The sequence below is a fragment of the Elgaria multicarinata genome, chromosome 9 (assembly GCF_023053635.1).
Source record: "Elgaria multicarinata webbii isolate HBS135686 ecotype San Diego chromosome 9, rElgMul1.1.pri, whole genome shotgun sequence".
NCBI lineage: Eukaryota > Metazoa > Chordata > Lepidosauria > Squamata > Anguidae > Elgaria > Elgaria multicarinata.
The window spans coordinates 69,074,497-69,092,803 of NC_086179.1; the positions used below are offsets into that span (position 1 = coordinate 69,074,497).

Below are 18,307 nucleotides of genomic sequence, written 5' to 3' on the forward strand. Positions count from 1 at the left end.
CTTGAATGTTTTCCACTTTTGAATCATCTTTCTCACTGTAGAATGATGGACTTTAAATTGTTTGGAAATGGCCTTATAACCCATCCCAGATTGATGGGCAGCAACAATTGCTTCTCTAAGATCATTGCTGATGTCTTTCCTCCTCGGCATTGTGTTAACACACACCTGGAAGCTCCAGACCAGCAAACTGAAAAAACTTTGGCTTTTATAGAGGTGGTCATTGTGGCGTTACACCCCATAAGTCAATTCCAAATGTATGTCTGCGGTTTATAAGTCTGTGGTATTTAGAATGTTGGCCTGAGTGGGCGGAGTTAGAATGTCTTGGGAGGGGGGAGGAGTGATATATAAGGGAATGACTGAGGGGATTGAGAGATCTTTTCAGAAAGGCTTTTCAGGGAGACTTGTTAGGTACTCTTAGAGTCTGTAGTGCTCTCTGTGTTTATGGTACTTAAGTTCTGGGAAATTTGAGGGTCAGTGTAGTGAGTGGTGTCTTTAGGGTGTGGTGTGCACGTAGTGGAAGTATATTCATCAATACTGATAATAAAGAAAGTTCAAGAGTGATTGTGTGAGAAAAAGGAAAGCGCGAATGTGAATGAGTGACCGGATTGTATGAAAGGTTTCAAAAAGGTTTTTAAATGTTGTTATTTGAAACAAAGCTTATGAACTTTTAAAAATAAATCTTGATTGTTTTGTTTTTAAACTACCACAAAAAGCCCACGTGTCTGTTTGGCATTTATCATCTTAAGTTTACACATTTAACACCCACTCTGACAATCATTCACCTAAGCAGATATAACTCACAGCGCATTATTATATAAATTAAAATCCATTCTCCATTTTAAACCCCTTTCTCCACGTAGTTTGGAGGAAGGTGGTTTTTATCCCTTGCCTCAGGCGTATCAAGTGATGGTGCTTAGCTTGAGCAGGGAGTAGCCATGGCCGGGTCTGTTGTTCAGAGCCTGTGTCGCCCCATAATAAGTGGTGGCAGCCGTGAGGTCTGGTGTTCAGAGCCTGTGTCGTGGCAGTCATACTTGCTGATGATCAATTAATCACGGGCATTTGATTAGCAGCACCTGTCTGCTACTTAGCATCTTAATTCCTATGGAAGCAGTAAGGGTGTACTTACTTTTTCACACATCGCTTCTCCATTTTGTCTTTATTTCTGTTAAATGAATCATTACATGGTGTAATATGTCATGTGTTGTTGTTCATCTGAGGTATTTACCTAATTTTTAGACCTGCTAAGGAACAGATGATTGTTATTATGTCCTGATATGTAAAATCATACAATTCCAAGAGGGTGTACTTTCTTTTTCACACGGCTGTAACTCCAATGTTGTGCAAGTAGAAATCCAGCCATGTGATGTGTGCCACCTGAAAATCTACTCCAGAGGGGTTCTCATCCCTCTGGGGCAGGCTTTGAGGGGGGATTTGCCCTCTCTCTTAGTTCTGCGGATGGAACTACTTCCATCAGCAGAAGATCACAATTGGATTCAACTTACATCTTCCACACTATCCACAAGCAAGGTTGATACCAACTTACACATGGAGGGGTGATTGCGCTGAGTGGTGGTGTTCGCTGAAAGCAATCCCCATAGACTTACTCCATCAGTGAACAGACCATATAGATCCCTTGTGTGCCCAAATGGCATTTGCACAGGCTGTGAGGAAAAGAACAATATTGCTCTCAATTCCATGCCACACCAAAACTTTGTTTCATGGGTACCCCTGCTTTGTAAGTGTAGAAATATGAGGATGGAGGGTTACTGTGCCTCCTCAATCTTGTATAATGATTGTCCATGCTGGCTGGGGCTGATGGGATTTGGGAGCCTCAACAACATCTAGAGGGTCAGAGGATCCACAGCCCTGGCTTAGAGATTTAAGAGGCAACTCTTTCTAGACATACACAGATGGTAATAAGGCCCAAACACACATTTTAGCTCTTCATATATAACAGTTGCAGTGATTGGTTCATGTTATTTCCACCCACAAACATCTGGAAAGGAGGAAGGGGCAGAAGTGTCCTTTCCTTGAAGCAGTGGATCATGCCTGCCTTATACCAAGTCAAACTATTGGTCCATCAGGGTCAGTAGCATTGATGTTGACTTTGATAGCGGTTCTCCAGGGTTTCAGGCTGGAATTATTCCAGGCCTATTTGGAGATGCAGGATGACTTTCTGCATAACAAAGCATGTGTCTACCACTGAGCTACAGCTTTCCCCTTAAGTGGTAGGAAGACCCATGCTAACCAACTCCGTGCAAGAGACTTTGGTGTTTACCACTTCCCAGAACACAGCTACATGGGATATCATGTCTTTGTCTCTTGGTGAAAGGAACTTTTGAATGTGCGTTGCAAAAACCCTGACTTTTCATGGAGTAGGAGGGATAGTTCCTTGGTTTCCCCCCCGCTCCCAGATGGTTGGCTCCTAGCACTAATATTCAGAAGGTGCTGTGTGGCCCTCCTCAGTTTTTTTTTTTTTGTGGTCAGAAAAGAAGATGGAAATGTTGGGAAAACACGGGAGGGCGATAAATGGAAGGCAACATCATCTGGAGCCCCTGCAAGATTCCCTGAATGAGCCAGGGTGGTTGCACTATAAAAGTCTTGTCTGGAGACACCTCTCCCCAAATGAATATTTGAACAGTTTGTGTCCTCCAGGCTGGCATGATGTTACTGCAAAGTTGCAGGAAAGGAAGTCAATATACGGTTTAAGGCTTTTTTGTGAATGAGTGCGGGATCTACAAACCGTTTAAATAAGCCTACTTGCATTTGAAGTGGCTTGCAGTTAATCCCAAGTACGCTGGGCTGATTGAAACATCTCCCATGGGGAGGTTACTGAAAGCCGCTTCTGTTATCTGTATGGTGCCACTCCACATCAGTGCACTAAAGCTTTTTTGAGCCTCATGCTATGTGTGAATGTTTGAATGTTTTGAATGCGGGATAGAAAGCAGCAGAAAGACTTTATAAATGGAGGGTATATTTTAACCAAATGTATACTTTACTGTAATATCACTAATGCAGGAAATGCAAACATACTTTTCTTTTCATGGGTGAAAACATCTTCCACTGGGACTGAACCAGTTTAAGGACCAAATTTGCACATTTGCAGCTTTAAAATCTGTATATGAGCGTTTGGATCAGGTTGTTTAGTGAGACTGCCCCTTGAGGCTTCCCTTTTCCTTTGTGTACCTAAATTACAATCACAATTATCACACCAGCAGGTAATATCTACCCTCTGCAAAGTTAAATCTTGCTGCAGCTCTGTCTGGTCACCAGTGAATGAGCGCAGACTGGTGTTTGGTCCCTGAAGATTGCAGAAAGAATAATGCACTTGGCATGATCACTCACTGTAGCAGAAAACCTTTGGTATTTCCTGACAACTTCCGGAAATAATCAGTTATTCCAGAAGAGACATCAGGATAGGCAAAGCTGGACCCAGGCAAACTTTTCTCCCTGTTATATTTGTGAAAACAGTTTGCAAGATCACAGAACATTGTATTTGCCTCTTTTCTCCACTAAATAGCTCTATCTTGAGTTCTCGGGGAATAAGGAGTAATTGCCACTTCTAGGGGGAGCTGGGTCTTGTCGAGGTGCACAGTTTACATGAACGCTTAAAATACAAAAACAAAACAACAACAAAAACCCTCTTGAAAGCTCGCTACTTTTCAATCCTTCAATCCTTTGTGCTTATAGAACAGCCACGAAGTTGCATGACCTGTCTTTGCAAAGAACGGTCGCATAAACCGGAGAGATTCTGAATTGTTCAAGGAATTCGTTGGGATAAAACACTTCACTGCTAAATTAAGGCCAGACATTTAGGGTCAATAGGAACGTAAGTAACTCTCCTCCCCTCCCCCATGTCTTTGCACAGTACTCTTCCAGATGCCTTTGGAGCCATTCAAGCGGTCATCAATAGGCAGTGATGTATGCATTTTGTGTGGAGGTATGGAAAAGTTGAATCTCTTTTTTTAAAAAAAGCAATAACGAGAATAAAGTACTATATTCTATTGATCTAAGATTTTGTATTAACAGGAATGAATAGAAGGGTGTTTTCTACAGAAGTTATACGACAGACCCTCAAATGGTTCATATAAAACAATTTTTCATATTCTGCACGGCTTAAGAAATATGCAATTATTTCAACTGCTCTCCCCCACAAAAGAAAGTCCATACAGGAGGTTAAAGTGATTTCAAATATTGCAAACATCTTTTAATTTTAGAATTTTATACAAACATGGCTAGATACAGAGTTGGTAGTAACCAAAAAAAGAAAAGAAAAAAAGAAGGGGGGGTCTTATTGCCTGCATGTTTTCACAGAGACATAGAAATACTGAAGGCAAGCATCCTAACATCCAACAAGATGAGAGTTTTTACATTTGCAAGAGAGATGAAGATGTAACACTTAGAATTGAGTTTTTTTCTCTTCCTGGCAGTCCTTCCAGTCTTCCTAATTTTATACATAGCAAAAACAAAGTGTTAGGAACCAAAAGTAAGATTTTTTTTTAAAAAAAATGCACTTCACCTAATAATGAAGGAGGAACAAACCATGGAAAATACAGGTAGGGCTGTAATTCTTGCAAATGACACAACGTTTGCTTTGTACAGTGGAACCAAAGAGTCCGAGAATGACTGCTGGTAGGGATGTGTGATGTACATAGTTTGATTTCTGCACAGGGCATGCCCACTCTTCAGTGAAGTTACGGGAAGAGACTGCAACGCTACGAACAAAAAGGAACGAAGCACAAGTGGAGCTCGGATTCCACGCTGGCATTCTCACAGCGCAAAGCAAAGCTACACAGAAAAAATATGCCACCCCCCATTGTTTTTAGAACATTCTTGGCACCAAAAGCCTCCACCCCCATTTCTAACCCATCTTTCAGAGGCCATTTTTCTCTTTCCTTTGAGTGGGATGAATTTAGTGTAGTACAGGGCATTAAGGCGAAACCAGAGACGCAAATGTAAGAACAAGTTACAAAACAAACACCTTATGAGAGACACAGAAGGTCAGCCTTCTTCTTCATCGCTGTCCTTCATAGTGATGCCTTGAAGTCCACTCCCATCTGACACAGAGACCGTGGCTTCCTCTACCGTTAGACGGCTGTGGACAGTATCGTACGTTTTACTGTTCAGCGTTCCTTCCAGCACTCCCTGCAACCTAAAATCTCGATAGGTCTTCTGTAGCAAGAAACACATACACACAAAAACAGGATAGGATTAAGTCCTCTCCCATCTCTCCCTTTCTCCTCAGGGGATGGGCAAGGATTGTAGTGGAATAGAGGTACAGAGCGGGAGTAGATATAGGCAGCACTTTGCCAAACCATTGGTTCATCTAATCCTAGCAGCCTACACTGTGTGGCAGCAACTTTCCAGGAACCCAGTGAAGGCCTTTACAAGCCCTGTATATCTGGAGATGTCAAGGACTGAACTTGGGACCTTATTTATGGAAAACGTGCTTTTTCGCTGAGTGATGGTCCTTTCTGCTGGGTGCTTTGGCAGAAGATGGTTGGCATATAATAAAGAGAAGGATGAGAAAGGACTACTAACTCCAGAAGCTCCAGATGTCAATGTCTGGGTGAGAGAGAGACATATAACAACATTTTCTTTATGGTACTCAAAACATGTCTCAACACAGTTCTTTTGCAATACCTTTCCTTGTGCGTGAAGACCACACAAGCTGCATTACGTAAATACAGGGAAGTAAGTATCTTTTCAAAAGTAAGGTATCAAACTCTCATCAAGTAACACAAAGGTCAAGGATGAGCTGGCTGTTGAGCTCATCAAGCCGCTCTCCAATAGGCTGTGTGGTTTGGACCGCTTTCTCTCCCCCCCTCCCCAATTATCCTCCACCACCACTGAAGAGCAGGAATTTAATTTAACAAGCAACTCTGTCCTAACTGTATAACTCAAAACCTGGTCCTAGATAAGGACTAGCCACAAATTAGGATGTGAAAACCTGGTTTGACGTGCACCGTAGTTAAGTCTTACATATGCACTGATCAAACCACAGCTAAGGTAATTTCCTCATTGCTTTGCTTGCAGCGTTTGCTCATGTTGCTATATACTCACCATCTAGGTAGCAAGATTTAGCTTGGCAAATTAAACTGCAGTTTATCCAGGGTTATGGCAATTGCCATGTTAGCACGAACCATGGTTAAGCATTATGTTTGCATTGAGCCTAACGCATTTACAGGAAACAAAGCATCCATTTCCTTCCTGTTGCTATCTAGAAGTATCATTGTAAGTGCTACGTATGTCAAGTGGCAACAGTTTTCATCATGAGAGGGCCAGAATAATTTATTCTTTGTTCCATTTTCCATAATGACATTTAATCAAATTCAAATGCATTTACCTTCACTATTTTGATGAGAGTCTTCAGCTGGTAGATATGAAGTTGGAGATCTAATCGATCAGCCAGCCACACACATATGACTTTCATGGAGCTGCTATACCATTGCTGCAGAAAGGAAGGAGGAGAAAAAAACCCAACTCCAGCACTATTCATTTAGCAGATTTGGCAATGAGCAGCAAATGAAGCACATGGAAATGACTACAAATCAGCACTTGAAGCCAATAATGCCTTAATTCCTGTTAGTAAAACTGCAAGTGTTGTTGCTAGGAAATTGGCTAACTTGACCTGAATTGGTCTTCACATGAATTAACATTAGCAAAATCTGCTCTATCTTTGAGCTGTGCCATACTCATGTGAAAGAGTGTTTCACACTTTGGTATCTGCAGGCAAAAAAAGAGAGTATTAAATACACACTTATATCAAGTAATGGATTGTCGAAACAGTAGGGGAAGGAAGGTTATTTACAGAGCAGATAAAAAAATTGCACAGCTCTGCAAGTTTCACTTAGCAAAAAGGGAAATGAAATCCAATGTAAGAAGAGACCATCTGATGATGAAACACGCTTCCTGCAGTTCCTGTAGTTCACACGCCCTTACTAAAAGTGTAATCAATGCGGAGGGGAGGGGGAGTGAGACAGACCAAGCTCTGGATGGAAGAAATTCTTCTTCCTCAAATGAACTGCTATTGCCCCCTTGGCAGTTCTTTGAGATTCATTTCTTGTCCATCAAAATATTTTGAAATCCTAGGCTCTGAACTAAGGAAGAGTTGACTTGCCAAGCCTGGCTCTGAGGAACTAGTGGTGTACGTGAAGCCACAGCATGCCCGGGAGAATCGGGGTGCAGTCAAAAAAAATTCTGACCATTTTTGTTTCCCTAGGTTGACTACTGAACACTACTCTGTACTCTTAACTAGGAAAGGAGTTGTTTCAGTTTAGGAGTGACATGACATTTGTGGAGAATTGATGCTTCAGCTCTATAAAGGACAGAATAACATCCCGCCTGCCCACCCCCATCCAAATTTAATTTCTTCTCCCTTTACAATAGGAGGAAAAATGGGAATCAGTAAATCTGAAGATTCAAGGAGTGAGAAGCATTAAGGGTGAGGTCTAGAGTATGGCTGTTGCATTCAACCAGAAACAAGCAAGCAATAGGGTCAGCCAAAGGCCTTTTGCTACCCTAGGTGGATTAAAAGTTTGCTACACAATTCTTGCCTCTTAAAATAATAATATTAATAATAATAATAATAATAATAATAATAATAATAATAATAATAATTTATTTGTTACCCTCCTCTCCCTCTGGATCGAGGTGGGGCACAACACAAATAAAAACACCACAAAGTACATAAAACTAATTCAAACATTTTAAACCAGTGCATCATTAAAAGCAGCATGTTAAGTAACATCATAATAAATAGTTGACCATATACTCCCTTTTTCATTTTTGATGACTGTCACTTCTTTACTTCCCCTTTTTTACAACTCTGTCTATCCCCTCTGTAACTAGTGGAGATCAGAAGTCTCTTCATTGTGTCTCTTGGGAGTGAGGGGCTATCACCCAGCCAAAGAGCTAAGTTTTGTTTGTGCACATCCTCCAAAAGTGCAGGAAATGCCTCTATTATATGGCCAAAGCAGGCATCCATGAGATTTTGGTACCCAGGGCAGTGGCTTAGCTTGCCTCTATGCTTGGCAATAGCAACATGGTTTTATGTGGTTCACAGTTAAGGGTCCAGATACGAGAGAGCTAATGCCAATGTATACAACCCACCAGAATGTTTCTTGCACAAGCCCAAATAAATTGAATGAGAATTGAAATATGGGTACTTGTTTCAATATGGCTTCCACTAAGGATGTTCCAGGAATTGTGTCCAAAGCAGTAATTCTATACTGTCTTCTATGCATACACATTTTGTAGTTACACAGATTTTTACAAACATTTAATGTTTTCTGGACAACAAGCCAAGTAGGTCTCCTCTCAGTAGTGCTAGGTGATCAGCTTTCAAAACTGTTAAACAAGCAATGCTGAGATTTCCACGTAGTATTTGACGTATCTATGGAGATTGTGGGAATGCAGATTTGTTACGTTTGAAAGTTAACAGTTGATAACAAAAAAGTTAAGGAAATAATCAATCAATAAATATAATTGAATACATAGTGTAATTATCAAAATTAATTAATTACACTATGTATTCAATTGTATTTATTTATTTATTATTTATTTCCTTAACTTCTTTGTTATCAACTGTTCAGTTTTTGGTTAAGGCTAGCACCTGTTTCTTGCACGTTTGAAAGTTAAACAAGCAAAAAATAATATTTGTGTGTGTGTGTGTGTGCATATATTGAAACAGGAAGGCACCCTGCCAAAAAGTACCCTACAGCTTAGATAGGATTGACATAGGAGGATATTACTTTACAACAATACAGGTGTGCATAGCTTTTTGTATACAACTCTTTAAGACACTGATTTTTTTTAAAAAAACAAGAAGCTTCTAATATTTTGATACTACAGACAGATTTAACAGTACAGTGGCTTAATTGGGTTCAAAAACAAAAAGGCAAGTCCAGATCCACTGGTTTTCAACTCTATGGGCATGTTCAGAAGACACCTTAAACAATGCTGGTTAAGGCTTTTGGTTAAGCAGCAGGGTTTAAGGTGTCCTGTGCGATGTTTTGCTAAACTCTGCTCACTCACTAACCACAGTCAGACGGTCTGCAGCAGTGTTAGTGGCTCTAACCATAATTTAAAGTGTTGTGTGCGACAGCATGGCTTGTGGTCAGTGCGAACCCCAGAGAACCACAGTTTCGCTAACCACAGAGCCTGAAGTGTCATCTGAACAGGCCCTATATCATTTTTTATGATACCGCAGACTAAAGACATTTTCATATAGGCCAATCCTATGTATCTTTGCTCAAAAGTAAATCACACCAGTGGCAATGAGGCTTACTTCCAGGTAAGTATGCTTAGGAATGAAACTGGGCAAGATGGATTTATGGTCCTTGTAGACCACACCTATGCCATGTTACAGTGGTCTTATAGACTTAGAGCAGCAAAACAATCCAAATAATAATAATAATGTGATAATGTAGCAACACCAACACAGTCACTCCACAGGGTCCTCATAACTTCTCTGCCAATCACAATATTTAGCACTATCAGCAACTCCATGGTACGCATAGAAAGTACTAGTCAAGATGTGATGATAGCAGGGGCACTGGGACAAGATTGTGGAATACAGCCTACATCTCCTCTCCCAAGCAATGCATGAGCATACAGCAAGAAGAGCCATAGAGCAGCCTTCCTTAAAATGGTTTTCTCCATATGGATTGGACTACAATTCCATCATCCCTAGCCAACATTCCCAATGGTCACACTGGTGGGGTGATGGGAGTTCTAGTCCAACACATCTAGAGAGAACCATTTTAAGGAAGGCTGCCATACTGTATCTGTGTAAGTGATGCCTTCAGCCAAAAGATCCAAATCTCTGCCCAGACAAGAGTTCAAAACCATCAATAGTACAAATCCGGCCAGCAATAGTCTACAAATATAACTCCTTGGATAGAGAAACAGGTCCAGAGAGGGAAAGGGGGAGTGCCATTCTAATCACAACATCCAGGACATTGAGTATGAGCCCTGTAGTAGAACCTGTAAATGACAGCTCTTGGCTTTCCCCAGAGAAGGTCTTGAACTTATGGCTGTTAGTCATGATGATAATGATCTTCTATGTTCAAAGGCAACATGCCATTGAATAGCAGTGGTTGGGAAACAACAAAAAGAGGAGACTATTGCCTTTAGAGGCTATCTGGTTGGCCCCTGTGGGAAACAAGATGCTGGACTGGATGAACTTTTGGTCTGATCCAGCAGGCCTCTTGGGTTCTTGAGTCCCAATGTATTGAAAATTCCACAGACAATGTGCAATGAAACTGCACACAACTCAGTTGTATTGGAGTCTATCTGGGAAGATGCATTTTGCAAAAAAGGAAAAAAAAGAGGGATGTGGGGACACAGAATAATCCACACTACAAACAGTCCAGTGGGAAAGAGCAATGCAAGTTAATTGCAAAATGGAGAGGTGAGTTTTGAGTTCTTCTAAAGGAAAATGTAAATATGGTCCATGCCAAGGGGATTCCTATCTTTTGTTGGTGCTGCTGGCAATAGTCACCTCAGACGGCATACGGGGAAGGCAAAGAGCCTCAGGTCTTCCACTTCACAGATCACCAGCACAACCCATTCAGCCACAGGAGCAGACAAAATCTGCACACATGTTGGAGACTTGTCATCTTCCAAGGGACTCAGTCCACGAAACGTCGCAAAGATGAAAAATGTGGCAACGCAACAGAGGAACAACTGGTTTCCCATTGGTCACTGCTCTTGTGCAGTGTTGCTGTAGGTCTTGTATGTACTGTGTGTGACACTGAATGGGAACAGCTTTTCTTATTTGCATGTGGAGTGGCTGAAGGTTGCCTGTGGAGACTCTTCCCATTGACTCAGATGGGTGTGTTTTTACTTATACCATATCTCTGTGGCATGATGTTATGCTGTTAATGGGGTGGATCTGACCTCTGACCAAGCACAGAATTATGACTAAGCACCACTCTTCTCTCATCATGTCTCCAATTCTGTTCATTTTTGCCCCTTCTGTGGTTGGCATAGTGACAATGCCAGTGTTGCATGCTATAACAATAACACTATGTGGCAGAATGTTATTTTCTAAAAGGTACAATGGGATTTAATAGTGATGCTATTCTTGTCCATGGGGTGTTAATTCAATGATAGGATCACATGGTCAGTCATATTCATTTCAATAGAATGTCTAGTCAAGGAACTACGTTTCAGTTTCAGCCTTTGTCTGTATATTAGTATTATTTTTCTAAAGACTTATTCAGATCTTTTTACATTAGAGAGTAACTATTTTAAACTAAGGAGAATACAATAAAGTAAGGAACTCAGTATGTAAGCTACATATTGACCATTTATAGTTTTACAACTGCAGATGACATAATGCACATGCAAATATATGCAAACTAGGAGTTTCCTTCCCGCTTATCATTTTATCTGACATAACCGTTAGAGCTAACTCCTGGCTAAAGAAAGAAAGCTTGGATTCATGCCTTTTAGAATTTATTTTTATAAGTCTTAGTCATACTTTTAAAGGGGATAATTAACATTATTTTTATATTTAATCCATGGAAACAGGTGGCATTCAAATGAACCCTGTCATCCACGTAGGGATGAGTGTCATGTAGCTTAACAGATGGCATTTGAGTGAATTCATTTGCAATGATAAATTCACTCACCTGATAGCTGTCATTTGTTCTTTTTTATTTATTCATTGTTACATAGAATATGATAGGTCCAATCTGTTCTCTTATCAACCAGACCTTTAGAAGAATTAACCGCGGGAGGTAAGCAACACAATCTAGTGCAGATTTCAATCGAAAGACCAACACCTTCAATGGAGGTGGGGAGAGCCCATATTGTGGTCCGCCGATTAGTTATGCAAAGAAGGCAGGGCATCAAACAATTAGTCAGGAGCTTAAGTGGTGCTTGCACAAATGAGCAAACTGCAGTTACTGTGACAAGTGCCTTGATTCACGGTCCTCTGAAAAGGAATTAATGGGGTTGCAGGAGGCTAACAGAGAACAGAACTTTGGCCAAAGTCACTCCCTAAACACAAATGCCATGTGTCCCGTGCACACAAATCAAACTGGGCCATGAGGTTCCTTAACTCCTGAATATTTAAAATGCTAACATCAGTGTTTAATACTAGATAAAATGAATGGGAGGATTGGAGTGAGTCTGTGACCTTAAACTTAGCATCTTCCTTTACTGCCTGTAGTTACATGTAACAGGATGGGAAGAGAATGCTCCAATTATTGTGAATCATTTTAATAATAACAGAGCAACATCCATTTCTATTTAATGTATTTCTGCTGTATTCAAAGTCCTTACCAATATAAAATGGGTTTTTATGTGGTGCCAAGATATATTTCTATTGGCAAGACAAAATGACTAGAGAATTTTTGACCAAAATATTTTCCAGTTTGGATTTTCTTTTCGTTACTAGAAAAGGGTGCCTAGATAAACACAAGGTTTTCAGTAAGAGAATCAAAACATAGAGATTTCCATGCCATTTTTGTCTGAAAGGAAAAGCATTCACATGCTTCTTATATGGCATCCAGAACAAATACCTGGAACTTCTTAGTGAACTTCGAAACTGATAGGTGATGTGCATTGAATATTATAATTACAGAGGAATCTCTTGGAAGGTATGTTGCACATTTTGGGTGCAGTCTTCCCAGCAAGTGCTGTACATTTCAAAGACAGTGGCAAAAGCCTTCCACAAGCCCTACAGAAATCACACCATCAACAATAATCATTCATGCTATAATAAATAATATATGCAAGTTTGGCTTAAACTTAACCCAATCTGAAGAACTTTCAGCAGGACACTGAACACAATGGGTTGGATCAAAAGTTTATGTTCACTCACAGGAGCGGTCCTCCTGTTCACAGAATGAAATCGTTGAATAAAACCCAATGTAAGACAGAACGGTATAAAAATATACTAAACTACTGGGCCTCCTCCATAACTCTTTTAATGCCAATCAACTGAGAAAAATGCTTACTGAGGTAGCCACTGGATGAATTATTGGGGGGGGGAGTAGAGGGGGCCATTAATGAAATTTACCAGACCCTCTTACACCCCTCCCCAATTTTAGCCAAGTCACGCCCTCCATAGTCTTCTAAAAGCAATAGGTAAGGGAAATGACACAATGAGATAAGGGGACCAGTCCCCCTCTGCATCCTGAACAATGGGGACCCCTCTGCAACAACCAATGTTCAGAAGCAGTAGGTAAGCTTTTTGTGTTTTTAAGCTAAATATTTTAGGATTAATGAATAACGTGTGCTAGATTTTGAAGTTCTCAATTTTTTTAAGCCAACAAAAAGCACTTGAATACGCTCCATCCGATAAATCACATTCTCCTGAGCCCTGATGGGGAAAAAAATTGAAAAAGCATTACAATGCGCCCTGATGTCAATCCTACGGCATTATTGCTTTTTTTTTTTTTTTTTTTTAGCGCTGTGGCCTGCACAGGAATAAAACAGAAAGTGTATATTATATATATTTTTCACACCAGTGCATGACAGCAGCCAACCATTTTAAAAAGAAAATTTGTTCTCCCCCTTCCCCCCATTTCTAGTTCATCCTGCTCCTGTAAGGGCATGTATTACTCACTTCATTTTCCCCTGAAATATCTCTTTTGAAGTTTAAAAAAAAATAAAGAGGGAAAAAGGAAAGGCTAGGGTTGACTCTGCAAGACCCCTGTATTTATTCACACTTATTGTGCATGACTGTAGACTGGTAAATCATATTAGCGGCCCGTCTCCCCATCAAGCCGCTACTTGCTTTCCAGCCCTGGGAAGGTTCAACAAATCAACAGGAGCACGGAAAACAGAACATCAGTCTAATCTAGTGTTTAAGGTGAAGTTTTCAAACCCAATCTAAGAAGATCTTTAGAGCAAGTAACAAGCTGAAGGGCTCAGAAGGTGGTATTGACAATGAAAGAGTGTTGAAATATTGAGAAGCACAGCACTTGTGCATTTTTAATAACAAGAGGGTCAACAAGGATACAGCCCCCTCCGTGCCAGTAGTTGCCACCGGCTATGGAAATTGCCACACCAAGGCCATAAACGCTTTCAGTTCATCAGCTTTCTTAAACCCCCTAAACCCCCTCAGTGGACCTTTAGTCTTGAATTAACAAACCAAAGCAATGAAAGAGGGTGCAGCCTGAATGGCTGGCATTGATCCCCAACTGTGTTCAGCACTGCTACAAGCGCTGAAAAACTCTCCTCCATTGTCAATAGAAATTGACAAACCCTCCTCTCCTAAATAGTACAGCTGAGCCAGGCTGGATCCACGCAGCTGTAAAGGGCTCCAACTCTCAGGGCCCCGAGAGCACGGACAATGGAACAAGCATGAGCTCTTTGTCAGCCGCAGACTCGGGCAATTTTCTAACAAGGATTAAAGTTGTTTCTCGGCAGTGCCGGTGAAAAGAGATTGAGCAACATACCGCGCTTTCTTCGGGCAAGTTAAAGAGAAGTAGTTAAGGAATTCCATTATTCTGTCCACTATTGGAAATACAAAACAAATATATTCAATATTCACAATCCTTACCTCCCGGTTCTCTCTCAACCCTTAATCTATAACACTTTGAGAGGGATTCAACTAAATGTAACACTTGTGTCTTGAAACCAGGCACTAGGTTTTCTTTTTTAAAAGATGCGGCTGTTTGCTACCTGGAATGAAGACTCAATATGTACTAATATACAAAGCCTTAGACCTCTGAGCTCTGATAGTCCTACATCTGAATCACTTGTCCACATAAGAGGGTTTTTTTCTCTCTCTTCTGGCAACTGGTCACTGAGAGAATGCAATTGCGGATGAAGAGGGGGAATTGTAGCTTTGTGTTTGAAAGAACAGAGCTGCATTTTCCTCCTACTTGAAGGAGCAGCACTGCAAGTGACAAAATGAACGGGGGCTGCACAGCAGAAACATCCCCGTTCTAAAGATAATTACATGATTAGAAACCAGTGTTGTAAATACCTTGGTCAGTCTTCTTCAGCTATAACAGTTGTCTGAAAAATGGCAAAAATATCACGTTGCACTAAAAAGACTGCTTGCTTATTGAGATGGTAAAGCTAAAGTCTGTGGAGGGTTACACTGCTAAATAAAGGACATTGCCATTTTAGGTGCTGTAATGTTTCCCAGTGCTCGATTCATAGGTGGAAATGCCGTATTGAGCTTGGCAGAATTCACAACATGCTCAGAGGTCCTGAAAGGAATGTTAATAATCACATGGATACTAGAGAAGTGAATGAAATCAAGGTCAGGGAAGACAGGAAACAAAGATAGAGCTTTGCCAGTTTTCTACACAGAGCTGAAAGCAACTGGTTGGAGAACTGAAAATGACCCTATAATGTTAGCCACACCATTTCAGTCATTTGTAATGTTTTATATTACACAAGTGTACTGCAGAATGTAAAAAACCCTACCCATACTCCATGGGGGGAAAACATTCCTCTCTCTCTCTCTCTCTCTCTCCATTATTTAACATTTATGATTAAAAAGGTAATAGAACATAAAATTACAGGGCAGTTTAAAAATCTCCTCTCCTCTAGGAAACTCTCTTAGCAACTGGCTCATAAGAACAGTGACTAGCTGAAGTAATGACGAATTATACAGACACACCTCTCTGCATACACAATCTTCGTTATCACCACACATCATTTAAGTTTTTGTCAGATAGTTTCAGGTTGTTACCTTTAATCATCTTAAATAATGTTTTCATACAAAAGCACTATGCACTCACAGCTTTACCGACGTCTGAGGAGAAAACCTAACATACAGATTGAAAGATCATCCAAAACATTTTTGCTGCTTAATGAGGAAGAAAAATGCGTTATATTTTGGTAGAACACTGTGAACCCAAATCCACCAGATACTCAGTTTTATACATATATATGAGTTAACAGTTCACAGAATTGTGTAATCGTAGGTATCTGAGCCAGTGATCGTATACAGATTTGGATACTCTCCATTATGCATACGTGGCTCAAAATTAATGGCCTGTTAAGCCCCCTATCATTCCCCTGTGAAGTTCAACTTCATAATTGAAACCTCCTATTAACTCACGACAATCTTCCATTATGGTGTGTGTCACCCCCCTAATTATCCTTGATCAGCTAATTTATAGTTTTCTGGTCTCCAGTCAATACAGTTGAAATTAATATTATCTAAAAATGATACTGCTTTCTTGTAATGCTAAATCACATCTGAAAAACTCTGTGCTGGTGTCAGAATTAATTTTATGCAATTATCCTATGTGTTTGTTTATAACTTCATTAATGTTTGCACAGTAGCACAGTCTTCAGGGGTGTGTGTGTGTGTGTGTGTGTGTGTGTGTGTGTGTGATGAACTGCAGGATGGAGGAGAAAAGGATTTCCTGCAGGAGCTTTTCCCCCCCTGAGCTGCAATTTTATGTTTTTAAAATATTTGTAATCATGGATGTTAAATTCACATGATTTGAATTGGATTTTAGCAGACAGATGGTCTCAGTACTGAAAAAAAGTGAAACTAGATTGGAATGAATGAAAATCTTTTGCATTTTCTAAGGATTTTGACCCTTTCACCTTGTGGGTTACTATGGTTCCAACTAATAACAATACTTCATGGCTTCAGAGGCAGAGGAATTGCTGGGAGTGGGATCCCCCTCCCACCCCCAGCAGCAATTGGTGTGTGGGCAAGAGAGCTTTTGCCTTGAAGCCAAACTATGCTGACAGCTCTTTTCAGGGTAGTTGCATGGAGAGCTTTGGTTTTGTAGTCCATTCAAAGCACTCCCAACTATCTCCTTTTGCTTTATATTGAAAACATGTAACTGGCAGCCTATCATTAAATGTGTATACTCTTTATTAAAAGTACATTCAGCCCAGTGCAAAGCTGAAGTGGAGCTCCACTGTGTATATGAAGCTTCTGTGTGAGAAGACTTGCTTATCTGCATGTGGCAGAGCTATCACCAACACTGAAGTCCTTGTGCATGCAACTGAAGCTCCTAGGTATAAGGGGTTCCTCAATCAGAGCTATAACAAATTGTTTCCCATGCCTCCTTTCCCCTGTTGTCCAATGATTATATTGAAACCAAGTGGCATGGAATTCCAGGGGAGCCTTTGGTAGGATCACTTTCCTTTGAGGTAAGAGTGCACTGGAGACTTAAATAGCCTTTTTAAATAAATGACTTTGATGGACTCAGCAGATAGCAAGAAGGCAGGCAGTGTTAGTTCCTAAAACAGAATCACTTCCAAATCAACAGTAGCAGCCCTGAACACAATAACTACGTTTTGAGTCAGGGCGTCCCCACATGAGGGTTTTATCCTACAACTGAGATTGGTTACTCATGAAAGTTAGCAGGTCCTTTACATGATGTCGTCAACCTCCAGTGCCTATACTGTGCTTTCTGACCATTTGAAACGGAAATAATCAACTAAGAAAAAAGGGTGGTTTGAGTTTGTCTATGTAAAGAGGAAGTGGCGATATAATAATAGTGCCATCTAGTGGCTGTATAATAAATCATATAGAACTCACAGATAAATGGGGAAAAGGGGGGAGGAAGGGAATCACATATAAAGAGCTGATCTTAACTCTGCAAGGAATCCAAAAGCAGAAGCCTCACTAAAATTGCGAGATAAACAGCCTCTGTGTGGAGAAGCCCTCAGCCCCACCAAGAGTACTGCCACTAGAGATGCTTAAATCTAGGGCTGTACTGCATAGGCAAAGGCCATCTTTCAGCTGTTTCACCCACTTTGAAGAAGTTGGCTGGTTTGTTTCAATTATATTTCAGGGTGAGGCAAAATTCTTTTCAAGGAAAGAGAATAGGAGCAACCTTCATTTTGTTTCTCCCAGAAAGCCCTGTTCTGAGGTACTTTTTGAATTTTGGGAAACTCAGTATGCCAATGGCCATAAAAAAAAATAATAGCTGCTTCCTTTGCCACCATTCACTGGGGCCACCATTATAGTGGATAAAAGTACAGAAACACACATATATTTACAGAGTGGATAGATCATTTCTCCAGCAGCTCATTTTATTTGAAAGGTGCTGTGTTAAATGCCCGTCCAAAGAAAGAGTAAAAGGATTGTTAAAAATAAAAGTTATGATGTGCCATTCCATGCGATATTATTTTAAAATATATTTTTGCATTTGGATTTATTTCTTTTGTTTTCTCACAAAATAAATAAATAAACCCAAAGATGCTTTACTTGAAACCAGATCCAAAATTTAAAAAGGTGTCCTGTGCTATATTTTGTGGGGTGGAAGATATTAAAGTTTAATCCTATGCATGTCTACTTAGAAGTAAGTCATACTAAGTTCAGTGGGACTTATTCGCAGATAAAAGTGCTGAAGAATCA

General features: G+C 40.4%; 1 protein-coding gene across 1 annotated transcript in view; it reads right to left on the reverse strand.

Annotated features, from left to right (window-relative positions):
* Positions 1–4,541: 4,541 nt before the first annotated feature.
* Positions 4,542–18,307, reverse strand: part of CADPS2 (calcium dependent secretion activator 2) — a 348,762-nt gene continuing 334,996 nt past the window's right edge. Inside the window, exons 30-31 of the mRNA XM_063134072.1 lie at positions 6,347–6,451; positions 4,542–5,172 (exon numbers count right to left, since the gene is read on the reverse strand). Coding sequence (XP_062990142.1) covers positions 5,002–5,172; positions 6,347–6,451 — 276 coding nt within the window. The 3' untranslated portion in view covers positions 4,542–5,001. The remainder of the gene's footprint in view (positions 5,173–6,346; positions 6,452–18,307) is intronic.